Genomic DNA, 20931 nt, shown 5'->3' with positions numbered 1-20931 from the left:
CACAGTGCCTGCTTAGCAAATGTTTGTTTCATTCTTTCCCTTTCTGAGAGGTCTCTACTTCTTTGAAATTTCTCCATATTTTGGATGTGTGAGTTTTATTTATTTCACCATTTTAGAGAGAGTGAAAGGAAGGAAAGAAAGAAAGAAGAAAATAAGCATTTATTAAGTACCTACTATACGCCAGAAACTGTTGAAAGCACTTCACAGATTTCACCTCATTTGATCCTCACAACCCTCTGGACTCTGCCCTTGAGATGAGTTTGTCTTCTCTTGTCTTCCTTGAGGACACAGACTGTCTTGTTTGCTTACACCTGGCAGCTGCCCGTCACATAATTACTACTTAATAAATGCTTCTTCTCTTTTTATCTGCCATCAGAGTGACTTTGCCACAGCATTTACTCAGGATTACTTCATGAATGTGTCTTATGTGGGTGGAATGGAGGATCATTGCTTTAGAACCCACTAGAAAAAGGTCCTTTGAGTCAAGTGCAAGAATTTATGGCACAACATTCTATGCAGGTCATTCACATAAGAAGCAGGAGCCAAGCTCATGATAAATAACTCATCCAAAAATCAGACTCAATGAAGACTTTTGTCTGCATATCACCATGTGGGGTCCATAATAATTTTATTTACTTCTGCAATTGTGACTTTGTATAGCTGGCCAGTTTGAGAATGATACCATTAGAAGACACAAGAAAATTCAGAGTCTTTAATATTAGGTGCATGGATGCAGACATTACAAGATTTTTACCAAGATTGCATTGGCAATCATTATACAGTTAATTATAGTTGAGAAAAGTAGGTGAGAAAACACATTAATGTCTAAGATTTTCTAGCAGGCTATATTGTAATAATGAAGTATGTTATTACTATTCCCATTAACAAGATACAGCATGTATAGTTCAATTTACACCCTGATATGGGAATATAGGATGAGGCTGGTGATATCACAAATGAAAGGTTGCATTACACTTTACAAAAAGCAAAAAATAAATTAAAAACTGAAAAATAAATTCTACTATAAAACTCCACTAAAAGGGTACCTAGGACATTTTCCTGGATATATTTTTGTTAGATGATGTGAACCCTCATTCTATTCCAAAGATTACATCACACATACAGAAGTCATTAGTAACAAATACTTCAAGATCATGGTGAAATTTCATGGCATATAGTGTAATCCGTTGGTTCTAGGACATTGCTCCACAAATGAAACACCTATCTCTCTTTTGTATTCAGTTTATCCCTCTCTAACAATTCCATTCTATGCTCACATCTCCCCTCACTGTCTCTTGAACCTGTTTCTTCAAACGATTCTAATTTTTCTTCTCCACCCCAAGTTTGTAGAATAATTAATCTACATTCTCTGCCTTCACTGCCTCACCACCCACTCATTTCTTAACAGTTTCCACTTAAACTTTCATTACCATCACTCTACTGAAACATCTTTCTCCATAGTCACTGATTTTATCACCAAATTCATTGTTACTCAGTGATTGTTTTGTGTGTTTTTTCCCCATTCTAATCCACCGTGATTTTTTTTTCCTTTGGCTTCCATGACATTATTCTCTCCTGGTTCTCTTGTGTAAGTGACATGTCCCTTTCAGTCTTCCACTAAATCTTCATCTTCTGCTTCTCTAAACATGAACCAACAAAATGCTTTTCTTGGATCTTTCCAAAGGCCAAGAGTCAAAATTATGTTGGAAGTCATGGTTGAAGATTAAAAAACGAGAGACCAAAGCCTACTAGGGAACTCGGAAATCTCACGTGTATATTTCATGGATACCTTTTTTTCAGAAGTGAATCAGGAGACACCAGGGAGCTTGAGCAACCAACAGTATCACACACACAAAAAAATATGAAACCTTATCTGAACAGACAGGAAACCACTGGTTACTAACATGGAAGTCATTTCTGAATCAGTTGTCTATGTGGAGTCATATCATCACCAATTATAATAGAGGTGAAAAAATAAAGAAGAGATAACATCCCCAGGAATCACAGCAGATGTGGCATAATCCTTACACAAGCAAGAGAAAGAGCCCAGAACTACCTCAGCCTGCCACCCCCAAAATCTGTCTCCTTGTAAGGGGGGAGACGTGGAAACCAAAGTCAATGCTAGTTTAGAAGACAAGCTTAATTATAAACATTACAGAGGAAGATGCCAGAAGATTCCAAGCAGAAAAAGAAAAAAAAACAGTGAAGAGGACAATGGGCCTGCATGAAGCTAGCCAGGGGACTAACCAGTCAAATCAGCCCAAGATCATTCATAAGTTTACTTAGCCAAACTCCTTGGGAAAAGTTGTCGACGCTTACTGACTCCATTTCCTCCTCTCCATTCACTTCTCAACTCCACAATCAGGCTTTTGACCTCATCACTCAATTGAAACTGCTCTTTCCAAGGTTAGTGATCCCTTAATTGCCAAATATAATTGTCTTTTTGAAGTCCACATCCTTCTTAACCTGCCTGCTGCATTTGACACTGGTGACCACTGTTTCCTCCTCAGTACTCTTCTCTGGGTTTTCATGACACTCCTCTCTCCAGGCTCTCCTTCTAACTGTCTGTCTGCTCCCCAGGATCCTTTGCTGGCTTATCATTCACAGAATGGCCCCTAATTGGATTTTCCCCAATGTTCCAGTCCCAGACCTTCTTCTCTGGTCCCTCTATACTTTCTTTTTTGGTAACCTCATCAGATCTCATCCCTTTGCAGATGACTATATCCAGATTGTTATATCCAGCTCCATTCTCTATTTCAGTTTCATATCACTGTTGGTCTGTTGGACATTTCAAACTGGATGTCCCACAAACACATCTTGTACTCAGTATATTTAAAACAAAACTCATTATCTTTCCTCTATAAACACTCCTGTCTTCCAAACTTCCCTATTTCCATCAATAACATCACCGTCCTCCAGTCTTCCATGTTTGAAATGTCTGCATTATCCTGTGCTCCTCACTCCCTCACTCTACATCTCCAATCAGCTGACAAATCTTACTATATCTACCTTGATATCACTCACATCTGGCCCCTTCTTTCCACTCACACTGTTGCCACTTTAATTTAGACCTTCATCACCTCTTGCATAGATTATTGTAACAACTTTCTAATTGGTCTCCTTGCCTTGCCTGACATCCTTCCAGTCTGTCCCACACATGGCTGCCAAAGTAATTTTCACTTCATGTGGATCCAACCACATAACTCCCCTACTCAAACAACTCCAGTGGCTTCCTGTTGCCTCTAGGACAAAATATGAACTCTGTTTACATACACCTTGGCCCCCAACTCATCTTCCTAGGCTTCCTAGGCTTGTTGGACATTGCTCCCCATCCTACACTCTAGTCAAATCTAGTCAGATTAGCCATTTCTACTTTCCTCACAGAAGACACTCTGGCTTTCACCTCTGTGCCTTTGCCCCCATCCATCTCGTATGCCTGGAACACCCTTCTTCTTTACCTCCACCTCACAGAGGCCTTCTCTTCCTTTGATATGAGCTTAAACACCATTTTATACATGAATCCTTTCCTGATTCCTCCCTACAACTAGTGCTCCACCTCCCAAACTACCTTAAAGATTATTCTCCAACATTGTACCTCCCATGCTTACGTCAAGATCATACAGAGGTACTAATAAACACCACATATGTTTGATAAACAAACATGTTTGTTGTTGAGATATTTGCTGAGATCACTGAGGTTGTCCTATGTAGTCAGAATGGAAGAAAGACTCTTTATAAATGGTAGGAACCTATCGATGGCTCCTTTTTGTAAATGATATATTACAGGGCCTCCTTAATAAGACATAAATCACCCCAAAGAGAGTTGCCTAATAACTTAAGCAGTAAAAAAAAAATCACATAAATGACAGATACATAGTGTACAAATTCTGACAGGCAACTGAATAGGAAGCCCATTTATATATGTGTGTGTATATATGTACGTATATTTATATATACACATATGTGTAATATGCATACATATTTATATAGATTTATATGTGTGTGTATTTCTCTAGGATACATGCTGCAGATGGATATAGAGCTTGCCCTAGAACTAAAAAAGAGGAAAAGTGTGGGCTAGATTGCATTTGTGAAATTACTCAGGGCTTCCTGTGATCCTAGACAGCAACTTGACATAAAAACTCATCTTTTCTTTTTCTTTTTTTTGCTTTTTGGTGAGGCAGTCGAGGTTAAGTGACTTGCCTAAGGTCACACAGCCAGTAAGTGTCAAATGTCTGAGGTTGGATTTGAACTCAGGTCTTCCTGACTCCAAGGCCTGAACTCTAACCACTGCACCACCTAGCTGTCCCCTAAAAATTCATCTTTTAATGTCAGTATTCTCCTGATGATAACATTAATAGCAATGACCATCATTAAATAGATAATGCTTTAATGTTTGCAAAGTGCTTTACAAATATTTTCTATTTGATTCTCACAATAACCTTGAGAGATAGGTGTTATTTTTAGCCCCATTTTACAAATGAGTAAACTGAGGTAGATAGAGGTTAAGTGACCCTTAATCAGGGTCACTCAGCTGGTAAATGTGTGAGGCAGGATTTGAACTCAGGTCTACCTTACTGCAGTTCCAGTGCTCCATCCACTGTGCCATCTAGCTATCTCTAGGATTTTGTCCTGAGTTCAAGTTTCAGCCTTAATTACAAAGAATGGGGTAACTAGTGATTAACATTATCACTTAATAAGCTGCTTAATTCTCATCTAGATGTTACCTTCCCTTCTAAATTTCATTCCTATGTCTTAAGATGCCCGCTGAACATCTTTATTTGGCTATTCTTCTGTCACCTCAAATGCCAAATGTATAAACTAAACTGATCTTTCCCTTCGTTCCAGGTTCCCCTATGGTCTACGGTCATTATCCCAGTCATTCATGAGGAGTAAAATAAAAATTTGTGAACCAGATACCTAGATCATTTAACCATGGGATTTGATGAGACTGACCAGAGAGAGAGAGAGTAAGAGTGTGTGTGTAGAGAAGGAAGAGAAGAAATCCCAGGGGAGAACTTTGGGGAGCATCAATATTTAGAAAGCCAAATGGGCCCCGCAATGATTGATTACATCTAGGAAGTATTATAGTAATCATATCTGTGACATCTCATGCTAGACCCTGAACTTCCTGGTGCCTTTAATGTAACTGTTCCAAGATGGGCCTGGCAGTGATCTGCCATTTGCAATTAAGTCAGTACATTTGCTATTAAGCAGAATATTATTACCGGCCCCTTGGAGTGGTGTGCAAGCAAAGTTTTCCCCTGGTCTCCCAAATTTAGCTCTTCAGAGCTAGATACCAGCTGAAATTCCTTTTTATCGTTCCCAGGGCTTTGCATAGTGCCTTCCCCTTGGTAAGCACTAAATGAATGTTCGTTGATGATATTTCAGTACATGGACCTTATGTTATATATGTGGTTTCCTTATCATTTTGAGAGCCTTCCCAAGTATATAACATGGGATACAAACATTAAAATAATCATTTGCTCTTGTAGAAAACACTTCAGCATAACACTGATTGGAAGGGTGCGGCATCATTTAATATTTTTCTCTGCCAACAGTGGAAAGAAGCATGTTGGATTTTCCCCAGCATATCTCCCCTGACAAAGATGTGCGAGCAGCAAGCACAGATGCCGACAAAAGGCTTTCTCGTTTTGACATTGAGATGAGCATGAGAGAGGATGTGTTTCAGAGAATTGTTCATCTACAGGTAGATTTTTTTTTTAATGAAAAAACAAACAAAACATCCCACTCTTCATGCATCAATACAAGATATTTTAATCTGCCAAGAAATCTTATTTTCACATGCTTGTGATAACAGACATTATTAGCTATATTCATATTGTTAATTACATTCATTTCCAAGTGAGGACCATAATTAAAACTGTGTCCTGTGTGGGTATAACTATCAGTGTTGGATCTTGTGGAACAAGTTTGTTTTTTCTTTTAATTCCTGTCTTCTAAGTGTAACATATATTTGTTAGGTAGAACCCACTAAAACCTTGACAATGTCAGTCTCCTCTTAGTAAATACATTGTATTTATGACTTTATAATGATAACACAGTGTTGATGTTGAAAGCCAGAGTCATTCCTGTATGTTGTCCTTACATTTTGCAGGAATGGCGGGAGTTAAGGATAATGAATGTTCTAGGTGGGTCTGCCTTCAAAGATTTGTTGTTTTGTTTCCTGGCCTTTTTTTAAAATTTGTCTTTTCTTTTAATGTGTAATTCTGTAGTATTTCTATAGTCTGTCCAAGAAACAAAGGCTTTATAGCTCCAATTTTTTGTTCTTTTTGCATGTTTCTTTTGCAAGATCATTGGCATTATTTTGCTTCTTGTAACCATCTTGTGCTTAAAATTGATATAAAACATTTTGTATGAAAATGTTTTTCAAGATCATACTACTTAAATTACTGAAATATTTTAGATGTTGCTAAGACTCAAGTGGTATTCATTGTCCTGTGTCACCCAAGTATTTTTCATTCTTTTAAGTTCACTAACAACCATGGTTTATGGTAGGTTACCCTTAGAATGGTGAAAATTAAATAAATGAAAATCTCATCACCATTGCTATTCATTCTTTTTCTCCTCTTGAACGCTGCCCCCTGATCCCACCTCCTTCGAGATGAGTTCCTTCTGAATAGGACTGTAGTCTTTCCTAATTTTCACTTTCTATTTTATCCCATAATATTCTAAGTTCCTATTTGACTGTATTTAGAATACATACTGATGTATTTTAGAAGTGTTTTCCCTAGTGTTTTCTAATTTCCTGTGCTTAACCTGTTTTCATCCTTACTTCCAAGTTTTGTCTTTTCTATTTAAAGTATATAGTATTTCACAGGCTTCACATTTTATTTATTGCCCTTATGTTCCTTAGACTGAAATATTTGTTAATATTATCCATGTATTGATATTGGGGAAAACAGAGTTGTCACTTTAGGTAACCTTGTGATTTCCTTTTTTTTTTTTAAAATTTTAAACATTTAAGGCCTGAACTTGTTAGCAAGGAAGGCATGAACAGAGCCCTTTTTAGTAAATTATTCTTAAGAGTACACTGGTTGTGGGGTCATGGATTTGAAGTTATGATTAGTCCAACTCCCTCATTTTACATGAGGAAATAGACCAAGAAAGGCCAACTGACCTGCTCCAAGTCACATGGGTAGGGCCAGGAGTAATATTTGACCCTAGGTCCTTGGGCTCCAAATTCAGTGCTTGTTATACTACAATGGTCTGAAAAAAACTCATCCCACAAATTGTTTCTTTGATGGGCTGATTTATTTCTGGCTTCATAGGAACAGATGAATTTAAAGTTGAGTCCCTGACCTAAATATCCCACATTCATTTCATCATCTGGTATCTTGGTGTTCCTTTGTGCAAAGATCATTAAGTAAAAACATCCAAAGACATCTATGTTCTTTCTTACTGTCCTTCTAGACTGGTAACTGATAAGTAACCTCTGTTTACTCGATTACTTGTTTTGTTCATCAAATTCTCTCCATTTTAAAGGCTTTGTATAACACGCAGAAACTGCTTGAATTGTTTTAACTATAACAGTGTGAAATGATGAGCTCAGATTATCTAATAGATTTGAATATCCCTATATTTTCTACATTCAGTCAAATCCAATAAATATTTATTAAGTGCCTGCTGTGTGCCAAGCACTGTGCCAAATGCTGAGAATACAGTTAGTTAAAAGAAAGACAGTCACTGCCCTCAAGGAGCTTACAATTCTAAAGGGAGAGATAACATACAAAGTTGGCAGGAAAGAGGGGAATAGGGGATGCCAGGGATCATCTTGTTGCATGGAGTTGAAACCTGGCAGGGCAGCAGATACAAAATGGAGTGAGTAAGAGTCCAGTGTCTGCCTTCTATAAAGGAAGGCATTGGGAGGAGTTTGGTTCTCTACCCACCAGTCAGAGGAGAGAGGAGCCTGAGGGAGGTGGTATCAATCAAGGTTTGAGTTAGCAGCTTGGTGGTGAGTTTAAACACGCTGAGCTTGATCCTAGAGAATCAAGTAAAAAACTACTTGAAATAATAAACAACTTTAGCAAAGTTGCAGGCTATAAAATAAACCCACATAAATCATCAGCATTGCTATATATTACCAACAAAGCCCAACAGCAAGAGATAGAAAGAGAAATCCCATTTAAACTTACTGTAGACATTACAAAATATTTAGGAGTCTACCTCCCAAAACAAACCCAGGAACTCTATGAACACAATTACAAAACACTTTTCACACAAATAAAATCAGATCTAAATAATTGGAAAAACATCAGTTGCTCATGGGTAGGCCGAGCTAATATAATAAAAATTACAATCCTACCTAAGCTAATTTACTTATTCAGTGCCATACCAATCAAACTACCAAAAAATTATTTTATAGAGTTAGAAAAAATAATAAGATTCATTTGGAAAAACAAAAGGTCCAGAATATCAAAGGAACTAATGAAGAGAAATTCAGGGGAAGGTGGCTTAGCAATTCCAGATCTTAAATTGTTTTATAAAGCAGCAATTATCAAAACTGCTTGGTACTGGCTAAGAAATAGGGAGGTGGATCAGTGGAATAGGTTAAATATGCAAGACACAGTAGTCAATGACTATAGTAATCTATTATTTGATAAACCCAAAGACCTCAGCTTCTGGATAAGAACCACTCTTTGAAAAAAACTGCTGGGAAAACTGGAAAAGAGTATGGCAGAAACTAGGCATAGACCCAAATCTCACACCATATACCAAAATAAAGTCAAAATGGGTTCATGAGATATAAAGGCTGATACCATAAGTAAACTGGGAGAACAAGGAATAGTTTACCTATCAGATCTATGGAGAACAGAAGAATTCATGACCAAACAGGAGATAGAGAACATATTGAAAAGCAAAATGGATCATTTTGATTACATTAAATTGAAAAGTTTTTGCACAAACAAAGCCAATGCAACTAAGATTAGAAGGAAGGTAGAAAATTGGGAAAGAATTTTTATAACCAGTCTCTCTGATAAAGGCCTCATTTCTAAAATATATAGAGAATTAAGACAAATTTATAAGAACACAAGCCATTCCCCAATGATAAATGGTCAAAGGATATGAACAGACAGTTCTCAGATGAAGAAATTAAAGCCATCTATAGTCATATGAAAAAATGCTCTAAATCGTTATTGATTAGAGAAATGCAAATCAAAACAACTCTGAGGTACCACATCACACCTATCAGATTGGCCAACATGACAAAACAGGAAAATGATAAATGTTGGAGAAGATGTGGGAAAATTGGAACACTAATACATTGTTGGTGGAGTTGTGAAATGATCCAACCATTTTGGAGAACAATTTGGAACTATGCCCAAAGGGCTACAAAAATGTGCGTACCCTTTGATCCAGCAATAGCACTTCTAGGGCTATATCCCAAAGAGATCAAATAAATGGGAAAAGGACCCAGATGTACAAAAATATTCATAGCAGCTCTTTTTGTGGTGGCAAAGAATTGGAAATTGAGAGGATGCCCATCAATTGGGGAATGGCTGAGCAAGTTGTGGTATATGAATGTAATAGAATGCTATTGTGCTATAAGAAATGATGAACAGGCTGACTTCAGAAAAACCTGGAAAGACCTATATGGTCTGAGGCTGAGTGAAGTGAGCAGATCCAAGAGGACTTTGTACGCAATAACAGCCACGTTATGCAGTGACTAAGATTGTTAAACTGAACCCTTCTCGGCATTACGAGGATCTAAGACATCTCCAGACGCCTCGGGATGGAAAATGCTGTCCACATCCAAAGAAAGAACTATGGAAGTTGAATCGCTATCGCTTATTTTTTCCTTCTGTTGAGTTTTATTTCATCTTTCTGATGGTTCCTCCTATTGGTTTTAATTTGTACTTACAACTTCACTGATGTGAAAATATGTTTCATGGGTATGTAAATGTAAAGCCTATATCAGATTGTGCGCCATCTTGGGGAGGGTGGGGAGGAGGAAAAGGGAGAAAAATTTTCAACTCAAAAGCACATGGAAAAAATAACAAATTTTTAAAAAATTAAAAAACAAACAAACATGCTGAGCTTATCCTGGAAAGGTCATTTTCTTGGGTGGACTTGAAACCAGGCAAAGCAGCAGATGCAAGTAGAGTGCTATCTCACCATAGGAGTGGTTAAGCTGCAAATCAGGAGGAGTTTCTAAAAATAGACACTTAAAAATAGGATTATTCCTATTTTTCCTTGTAGTATTCTAAGTGAGAGTGGTAGTAAAAATGGTACAGTAAAGAGTAAAGTAAGTATGACTTAGAGTAATTTACCATTTTATGGCATTCTCTTTCATATTATGAGGTTATGATGAGGAGCTTGTGAATACTTTTGAAGTCTCAGAACATCACTAATGTCCATTGTAACCAAGTGTAATATTGGCCAAATTTGATGCAAAGCTGTTTTTGGGTGTAAGTAACAATTAGAAACGCAGTTAAGGATTAATAAAACAAACCTGGTTTTAGCTCCCTTTACCAGCACCTGACTCCTCTGCTCAATGGGGCAACTACCTTTGTTTATCTCACATTTATAGTACCTGTCCACTTACTTGTCCTGTTTTCTTTGCCAGCTTGTGAACTGCTTTAGAGCAGAAAGTAGGATTTACGCTTCTTTGGATAATCCACAGCATTTTGCATACAGAAGGCACTCAGTAAATAAGTCAGTAAATGAATATGTTGGATGACCATAGAGCTATTAAAAAAAGATTTTTTCAGTTTTTTCCCCCCAACGGATGTGTTGCTTTGCTGTATTTTCTATGGGAATGATTCAACACTGTAACTGCAGTTTGAGACAAATTCTAGAATCATGTTCTTGAGAAATTTTTGAAAACCAGTTGGATTTTCCTTTCACCTGTCTTGTGAGGTTTAGGGATGTACTCTCATAGGATCACAGAGGTAGAGCTAGAAGGGACCTCAGAGGCCACCTTGTTTTATGTTACCCTCACTTTACAGATGAGGAAACTGAGACCAGGAGAAGTGTCTTGCCCAGGGTCACACATTCAGTAAGCTTTAGAAGTGGGATTTGAACCTAGGTCCTCTGATTCCAGGTGCAGTATTCTTTCTGGATCAGATGATTTTTAAGATTATTGCTAGTCCTATGATTATATACCAGTGTTTTGGGAGCATTCACCTCCCAAACATTTATTGTGAGCTTCTTTATCTATAAGGTACTGCCCTAAGTTCTGCCTAACAAGATGAATACCACAATTAATGGTCCCAACTCTGAGAGAATAGTCTCATGGACAAGGAGAATAAGCATTTACAAAATAAACATAATACCAAATAGGGTGTGAAAGGGCATGAGAGGCACTAAACAAAGTGCTATTATAGTTTATAGGAAGGAGGAGGGAACAATTTTGTTTAGGGAAATAAAATTTTTTAAACATGAAACTTGTATGTTCTTGAGAAATGTTGTTTGTTTTGTTTTATTTTTGCTAGGCAGTGGGGTAAGTGACTTGCCCCAGGTCACACTGGTAAGCTAGTAAGTGTCAAGTATCTGAGGGATTTGAACTCAGGTCCTTCTGACTCCAGGGCCGGTTCTCTATCCACTGTGCCACCTAGGTGCCCGCAAGAAGTATAAAATGTTGTTATAGATAAACTTTATCAATGTCCCAGAAGTAATGTTTGCCCTCAGAGATGCTACAAATAGAAACCTAGTAGTTGTTAATTTCCTTATGAAGTCCTCAATCAATGAATCAATAAACACTTGCTAAGTACCTACTATGTGCCAGGTACTCAGGTAAATGCTGGGGATAAGAAAGAGGCAAAAGACAGTCACTATCCTGTTCTAAAATAAGAAACTAATCTGACACTAGTTCTTTAAAAAAAATTATTGCCTTTTTGTTTATGTAACCTTGATTTCTAAATTTATTCCTCCTCCCTTCCTATGACAAAGATTTTTTTTGTTTTTGTTTTTTTGGTGAGGCAATCAGGGTTAAGTGACTTGCCCAGGGTCACACAGCTAGTAAGTATCAAGTGTCTGAGGGCAGATTTGAACTCAGGTCCTCCTGACTCCAAGACCGGAGCTTTTATCCACTGCGCCAATCTAGCTGCCCCGACAAAGATTTTAAAAAGGGAAAAAAAACACAACATAACTAAACACATCAACTGAGACTGTGTAAATGAAATGTTCTTCACCTATAGTCTCTTTCTTTTTTTTTATTAATTTATTTTGATTTATCAACAATCGCTTCCATAAGCTTTTGCGTTCTAAATTTTTCTCCCCCTCCTTCTCTACCTCCCTCCCCAGGAAGGCAGTGAAATCTAATATAGGCTATACATATACATTCTTATTAAACACATTTTCACATTAGTGATGTTGTAAGCAAGAACCAGAACCAATAGGAGGAACCACCAGAAAGAGGACACAAAACACAACAGAAGAAAAAAAACAGAAAATAGCATGCTTTGATCTGCGTTCAAACTCCACAGCTCTTTCTTTGGATATGAATAGCATTTTCCATCATGAGGCTTTTAGAGATGTCCTAGATCCTTGTATTGCTGAGAGGGATTAAGTCACTTAATGTGCCTGTTACTGTGTACAGCGTTCTCCTGGTTTTGCTCAGCATCAAACTATACAAGTGTTGCCAGGTTTATCTGAAGTCTGCCTGTTCATCATTTCTTATAGCACAATAGTATTCCATTGCATTCATATATCCCATTCACAATTGATAACTATCTGTGTCTTTCTCTTCATCCTTTCCCCCCCCCCCCTTTATTCTTTTCCTTTTCCCTCCTCACTAATGTTTTGCTTTTGATCACCGCCTCCCTCAGTTTCACCTCCCTTCTATTAGCCCCCCCTCCCTTTTCTTTCCCCTTTTCCCTCCTACTGCTTATAGGGCATGGTAGATTTCTATACTTAACTGATTATGTATTCCCTTCTTAAGCCAAATCTGATGAAAGTAAGGTTCAAATAGTGCTCATCTCCCTCCCTTCTTTCCCTCTGCTGTAATAGGTTTTTGTGCCTTTTCCTGTAATGTAATTTACCTTTGTCTGACTCCTCCTTTCCTTTTCTCTCAGTACATTTTCTTAGTTAGATCAAATTAATTCATTTACTTGGATCCATTTAACCTTCTTGATTAGATTTTTTTCATCATTACATCAAAGTCAATTTATACCCACCCCCTTTATGTATACCCCTCCAACGTGGTGTAATAACAATACAGTTCTCAAGAGTTACAGGTGTCATCTTCCCTTGTAGGAATGTAAAGAGTTTGTCCTTATTAATAACATGTTGTTACTTTCTGTCCTGTTTCCCTTTTTATGTCTCTCTTGAGTCTTCCATACCTTCCCGGTGAAAAGACCTATAGTCTCTTTCCAAGAAAAGAGAGATCAGTTTTTTTTTTTCATTTAAATTCTGAGGCCAGACTTGGTTATCATAATTATGCTGTGTTTTGGTTTTTGTTCTTTATGTTTACATTGTTATCATTGTCTTCCTTTAAATCTCAACTAAAATCCCACCTTCTATAAGAAACCTTTCCCAACCCCTCATAATTTCAGTGCCTTCACTCTGTTAACTATCTCCTATTTATCCTGTATAAACATTGTTCTGTATGTGTTTGTTTGCATATTGTCTATGCCAGTAGATTGTAAATTTGAAGGTGGGACTGTCTTTTGTCTCTTTTTGTATCCTTAGGATTAGAGAGTACCTGGCAGTGTTAGGTACTTAACAAAATGTTTATTGATTGATTGATCTTTTGTCTACTAGGAAATGGCTTTTGTTCTTACATGTTTGTATCAATGTCCTCTATTTTAACTATCAAATCTGTATCAAAGAAATCTGCTACAAAATTTGTTTTTCAGTTAACCATTTCCCTTCTGATTCTAACTGCATTACTTTTTTATCTGCAAAATCTTTTTTATTTAATGTAATGGAAATTGTCCATTTTATCTTTCATAATCATCTCTGTCCTTTTTTGGGGGTTGAGAACTCCTCCTCTTTCCATACTTATGAAAGGTATCTCCTTGAATTTTCTTTATGAAGCCATTGTAGTCATTGCTGACAAGTCTGCTGTAAATGATCTTTGGTATGGTTACTTGGTTCCTGAATTTTTACCTTCTGGATATTTGCAATATTTTTTCTTTGACTTAGAAGCTCTGGATTTTGGCTATGACATTCCCTGTTGTTTCAAATTGTGATCTCTTTCAGAAAGTAATCATTGGATTCTTTGTACTTTCAGTTTGTCCTCTGGGTCTAATATATCTGGACTATTTTCTTTTATGATTTTTTTGGAAATGTGATATTCAGGGTTATTATTTGATCATGGTCTTTAAGGTGTCCAATGATTTTTATTTTTCCTTATCTAGTTTTCCAGGTCAGTTGTTTCTGATAGTAAATACTTTACATTCTGTTTAATTTTTTCCATCTTTTGACTTTGTTCTAATATTTTTTAAATTTTCTCATGGAGTCATTGAATTCCTTTTGATTGATTTTTTTAAAGTAATCCAATAGTTGGGTAAGGTTTTCTACCTTGTATTCTAAAGTTATTTGTTCTCTTATCAGTCTTTTTCATCCTAACCTCTCATTTCCTTTCTAATTTAATTTTTTATCCTTTGCTTCTTTAGTTCCAGCTTAGAGTTCTTGTGGTGAAGTGTTTTTTTTTGTTCAGTTTTTGTTTGTTTGTTTGTTTTTATCTGAGATTCTATTGCTAGAGGATTATTTTCTTCTTCCAGGTTTACCTTGTGTGAAATAGAATGGCTTCTCTTGATCTATAATGTTTCTTCATTGTGTTTGATGTTTTCTGTTTACTCATATTTTTAGCCTTTATTATTTAATTACAGTTGTGTTTGGTCTTGTCCTTTCTGCTGTCTGAATGCTGCTACCACTGGTCTGAATGAAATGCCTGGGTGAAATGGAATTAGCCTTTGTTCTCTGCCTTGTTTTCTGGTTTCTGCCTCATTCTCTTGGTGGTTCACTGCAGGTTCAAGATTCAACAGGTCTTTCTTCTTCTCTTGGCATAATCCTTAATTGAGACCCAGTGGGATATTTGAGATTCTTCTGATATCAAACTTCCTGTACCATCTTTGTCCTCTTAACACCGGCTTCCAGGCACAAAGTTGTCTGTCCCCTGTTGTGACTCATAGTGCTCAGAAAAGTGTATAGCCAGGCCCCATCTCCCTGTGCAGTGACCTAGGGGAGCTGATTCTATCCCCACTTTTGTTCAGGCTTTAGATGCCTAATTAGTGCAGCTATCTTCAAGTCCATTAGCAGGAGTTTGCTTCGACTATCCTCTCCTCGCCTCTGCTGCTTTCTGCTTGGGTAATTACAGATCAAGCTGGTTTTGCCTGTCTAAAGCCATTTCCTGGCCTCCAAACCCTTCTGGTGATCTTTTTTGAATAAATCTTAGATTGGATAGAAGAGCTTACTTCGAGTCTTTTTAGATTTCATTACTAATGATCTTTCTGGGGCTGTTTTCACCTATTTGCTATGATTTCTTTGAGAGGCCTGGTCTTCTCTATGACTTTCTTTCTCATATATATATATATATATATATATAAATTTATTTATTTTTAGTTTTCAACATTTACTTCCACAAGATTTGAGTTCCAAATTTTCACCCCATCTCGCCCCTCCCCCCCCCCAAGATGGCATGCATTCTGAATACCCCTTCCCCTAGTCTGCCCTCTTTTCTATCTCTTCCCCCCCCTTCTCTTATCCCCTTCCCCTTCTCTTTTCCGTAGGACAGGATAGACCTGTACCCCATTTCCTGTATTTCTTATTTCCCAGTTACATGTGAAAACTTTTTTTTTAAACATGTGTTTTTAAAGCCTTGGGTTCCTTCCTCCCTCCCCACCCACCCTCATTGAAAAGGCAAGCAACTCAAAATAGGTTATACATGTGCAGTTATGCAAAACGCTTCCATAGTAGACATGTTGTGGAAAACTAACTCTATTTCCCTTAATCCTATCCTGCCCCCCCATTTATTCTATTCTTTCTTTTGACCCTGTCCCTCCTCAGAAGTATTTGCTTCTGATTCCCCCCTTTCCCAATCTGCCCTCCTCTCTATCATCCCCCTGTTCTCTTGTCCCCTTCCCCCACTATTTTCCTGTAGGGTAAGACAGATTTCCACACCCAATTGAATGTGGATGCTATTCCCTCCTTAAGCCAAATCCTATGAGAATAAGATTCATTCATTCCCTCTCACCTTCGTTTCAGTCCACTGTAAGAGCCTTTTCTTTTCTGATTTTTTGTGAGATAATTTACCCTGTTCTACCTCTCCCTTTCTTCTTCTCCTAGTATAATCCTCTCTCATCCCTTAATTTTATTCTCCAGATATGACCCCTTAATCTTCAACTCACTCTGTGCCCTCTACCTGTCTATCTATCTATCTATCTGTCTATCTATCTATCTGTCTATCTATCTACATACATATAATTTTTCCCCTTCCAACTACCCTAATACTGACAAAGGTCTCATGAGTTATAAATATCATCTTTCCATGCAGTAATGTGAACAGTTCAACCTTAATAAGTCTCTTATGATTTCTCTTTCCTGTTTACCTCTTCATGTTCCACTTGAGTCTTCTGTTTGAAAGTCAGATTTTCTATTCAGCTTTAGTCTTTTTATCAAGAATGCTTGAAAGTCCTCTATTTCATTGAATGACCATTTTTTACCCTGAAGGAATATACTCAGTTTTACTGGGTAGGTGATTCTTGGTTGTAATCCTATCTGGAATATTATATTCCGTGCCCTGTGGTCCTTTAATGTAGAAGCTGCTAAATCTTGTGTTATCCTGATTGTGTTTACTTCCACAATAATTGAACTATTTCTTCCTTGACCTGGGAACTCTGGAATTTGGCTACAATATTCCTAGGAGTTTTCCTTTGGGGATCTCTTTCAGGAGGAGATCGGTGGATTCTTTCCATTTCTATTTTGCCCTCTGGTTCTAAAATATCAGGGCAGTTTTCCTTGATAATTTCTTGAAAGACGATGTCTAGGCTCTTTTTTTGATCACGACTTTCAGATGGTCCAATAATTTTTAAATTCTCTCTCCTAGATCTATTTTCCAGGTCAGTTGTTTTTCCAATGAGATGTTTCACATTGTCTTCTATTTTTTTTATTCTTTTGGATTTGTTTTACAGTGTCTTGATTTCTCATAAAGTCACTAGCTTCCAATTGCTCTATTCTAATTTTTTGTTTTTGTTTCAGGCAGTTGGGGTTAAGTGACTTGCCCAGGGTCACACAGCTAGTAAGTGTCAAGTGTTGGGTCTAAGGCTACATTTGAACTCAGGTCGTCCTGACTTCAGGGCTGGTGCTCTATCCACTGCGCCACCTAGCTGCCCCTCTATTCTAATTTTTAAGGAAGTATTTTCTTCAGTAAGCTTTTAGACTTCCTTTTCCATTTAGCCAATTTTGCTTTTTAGGGCATTCTTCTCCTCATTGGCTTTTTGGACCTCTTTTGCCATTTGGGTTAGGCTATTTTTTAAGGTGTTATTTTCTTCAGTATTTTTTTGGGTCTCCTTTAGCAAGCTGTTGACTTGTTTTTCATGATTTTCTTGCAGCACTCTCATTTCTCTTCCCAGTTTTTCTTCTACTTCTCTTACTTGCTTCTCAAAATCCCTTTTGAGCTCTTCCAAGGCCTGGGACTGATTCATATTTTTCTTGGAGGCTTTGGATGTAGGAGCTTTGACTTTGTTGCCTTCTTTTGATTGTATGTTTTGATCTTCTTTGTCACCAAAGTAAGACAACATAGTCTGACTCTTTTTGCGCTGCTTGTTCATGATCCCGGCCAATTACTTGAGTTTTAAACTCTTTGTTAAGGTAAGAGTCTGCTCCCAATTTGGAGAATGTATTGTCCCAAGCTTTGGGGGTTTGTACAGCTGTTTTCAGAGATCCTTGTAGGGACCTGTAAATTTTCAGTTCTTCCAAGGTGGTATGATAAGGGGTGAAGTGTTTACTCCTTTCCTGGCCTGTGCTGTGGTCTGTTAGTGACCACAAGTACTCCTTTCTGTCCTGGAACTGTGAGGAGGGTTTCTTCTCTACAGCCACTACAAGCTCCACCACGCCAGCACTCCTCTTCACCCCAGGAATGCCGCTCAGAACTGTGACCCAGATCCAAGCACGGGCAAAGCAAGAGATCCCTGCAATCTCCCTCTGATCAGCCACTGGATTCCCCCTCAGTCTGTGGGCCGGAAGCTCTAGATACAGCCACAGCCCTGGCGCTTGCTCTCTGTGTTCTGCAGCTGGCTCTGACCTAGCTCCTCTCTCAGAACTGCAGAAACAGACTTTTCCCACTGACCTTCTAAGTTGTCTTTGGTGTTTGTGGGTTGAGAGGTCTGGAAGCTGCCACAGCTGCCTGAGATTCAGTCTTCTCAGGCCTGTGTGCCCACTGTGTTCCTCTCCCTGCCCAGCGCGATGTACCTCTCTGATCAACCATCCAAGTTGTCTTGGGCTGGAAATTTGCTTCACTCTGTCTTTTTGTGGGTTCTGTTGCCTTAGAATTTGTTTAGAGCCATTTTTTTTTTAGGTATTTGGAGGGGTTTGGGGGAGAGCTCAAGCAAGTCACTGTTTTCACTCTGCCACCTTGGCTCTGCCCCCCCTGCTTCCCTCTATGACTTTCTATGTCACAATCTTAAGCAGATGTGACCTTAAAAAAAAAAAAAGAAATCCTTAGAATTGTGTAATTGATAGGTAACTTAAGAAATAAGAGATATATTTTTTTTGTTTTATTTTCATATTAATCTGTCCCTCAAGTTTAGAGATCTATGTTGTTAGGGATTTAAAAGCTATACAAAAGAAAAGAACAACATGTAACTAAAATATTGATTTGGTGTTCATATGATTATCAATATTCAAAAAAGAACAGGAGTTTAGGATGGGATGGGGGTATATCACAAAATGGTTGTGTCCTTAAAACAAAAGGCATCAATGACATTTATTATCATATAGAGAAAAAGAACATGTGGAAAAAAAGAATTTTCAAGACAAGATGTTTGATTCTTAATTCATCTATTCTGTTAATTCTGAATTGGAGTCACCTTAGAAATAACTAAATGTAGTATTTTTGTCTGAAGTGGGTAAAATCGGTGATGTGAGCAACACTGTCGCAGAACTGAGGCTGGAAAATGTTGGGACCAGATGGTTTCCATGAGGGTTAGGGGGAGAGAGAGTGAAAGTGAGAAGCCTAGGAGGAGGCCTCAGCAGCAAGCTCTGCTTCTCCAGAAATAGCCCCTGGAAATCTAGGGCAGCTGGAAGGCTGGGATACATGCTGTGCAGAAGTGCTCGCCTCAGGCATGTGGTTGCTAGGTTTTGAGCTGGCCCCAAGTAAGGTCACGAAGAGAAGAACCTCTTTTTCTTCTCCTGTCTTTCCTTCCCAGGTACCTTGTGCCACCTACTCCCCTTGCCTCCCTTCTTGGGCCTCCTGAAGAGGTCACCGTTTCTGCATTCCTTCTCCCATTCCTTCAGCCTTTCTTAATCACTCTGTTTCCCATTGCGGGCAAATTTTCTTCCCCAACACATCTTTTTTTGAGGGAAATTAGAGAAAACGAAAGATTTTAGATTGTGATTTTTTTAAAATAATAAACAAAATATTTAAGAAAAGCTTGGTGGGGGCAGCTAGGTGGTTCAGTGGATAGAGCACTGGCCCTGGATTCAGGAAGACCTGAGTTCAAATGCGGCCTCAGACACATAACGCTTACTAGCTGTGTGACTCTGGGCAAGTCACTTAACACCATTGCCTAGCTCAAAAAAAATTTTTTTTTTTTTAAATCGTCAGAAAAGCTTGGCGGAATGGTAATGTGGCAAGAGTACTGGAATGAAGAGCAGCTTGGCCACTTAACTAGAAATGTTACATTGTAAAGCTAATTTAATTTCTCTGGGCCTCAGTGGTAATTGAATGTTCCAGGGTGAGGAGGCCTGAGGCAATGGGGGAAATTCTAGGATGAGGTAGAAGTAGAGGCATGGTTTTGAAGTCTAAAAGTCAGCAACAGGGCCTGGTGGGGAAATGGTCTAAGTAGTTTATATATTTCAATTTTCCCCCAAAATCTGGTTTTAGGAATAGTGGAGATGGTAAAGAGGGAAATTCTTCCTACTTCTAAAATTCTCAACTACCTTACATCTCTTCTAGGGAACAATATTTACATTTATGTGGCATTTAATTTGCATTCTTAGAGCTAATCATCCATATCTCCATAGGCTAGTAATTACTTTGAGTTCTTTCTTTAAATAATTAGACACTAAGGCTAGATTGGTCTTTTGTACGCTGGGAAAATCTAATAGCAGCAATCACATCCATTTTAAGATTGAGAATATTGCTAATTAGCTTCCATTCTTGTGTTGGGGTATGTACAGCAATAAGTAATAATAATTAAAAAATGTGTTGTTGGAATACTGCAGACATACTTTGGAAGGATTAGAAGAATGTGGGTTAATCACCACAGATGTCACTCAGGCTGCAGCCTTTGTTGAAGTATATTGTGTCATATAGTTATTTTAGAAGTTGAAAAGACCCAGACAAAAAAAGAAAGAGGGAGTGATCTTATTCTAGGAGCTGTAAATATGGATTCAGAAAATCCACAAGAATGAGAAACATTTTTAGGTTCCTGTAGTTCAGTGGTTTGTCCAGGAGCAAAATAGGATCGCAGAATCAGAAATATACAACAAAGGAAAAGGGAATCTCTAGGTAAGAAATAAAATGTATTGTTGATGTGGCATTGAATTTGTATTCTTAGGTTTAATCATTTTACCCACAAAGACTAGTAATAACTATGAATCCTTTCTTTAAATAATTAGATACCAAAACTCCCAGCAACCATAGCACTCTTGTTGTTCAGTTGTTTCAGTCACATCTGACTCTTCATGACCCCTTTTGGGGTTTTCTTGGCAAAGATACTGGTAGTGGTTTTCCATTTCCTTCTTCATTTTACAGATGAAGAGACTGAGGCTAATGGGGTTAAGTGACTTGCCCAGGGTCAC

The 20931-nt window shown here is 37.9% G+C and overlaps 1 protein-coding gene across 1 annotated transcript in view; it reads left to right on the top strand.

Annotated features, from left to right (window-relative positions):
• Positions 1-20931, top strand: part of NLN (neurolysin) — a 154601-nt gene that overhangs the window by 39257 nt on the left and 94413 nt on the right. The window contains 1 exon segment of the mRNA XM_078153173.1: positions 5562-5710. Within this exon segment, the coding sequence (XP_078009299.1) occupies positions 5562-5710 (149 nt within the window).

The sequence above is a fragment of the Phascolarctos cinereus genome, unplaced genomic scaffold, assembly GCF_003287225.1.
Source record: "Phascolarctos cinereus isolate Bilbo 61053 unplaced genomic scaffold, phaCin_HiC Scaffold_4;HRSCAF=312, whole genome shotgun sequence".
Lineage (NCBI taxonomy): Eukaryota > Metazoa > Chordata > Mammalia > Diprotodontia > Phascolarctidae > Phascolarctos > Phascolarctos cinereus.
This window is presented reverse-complemented; position numbering and strand designations above follow the sequence as displayed.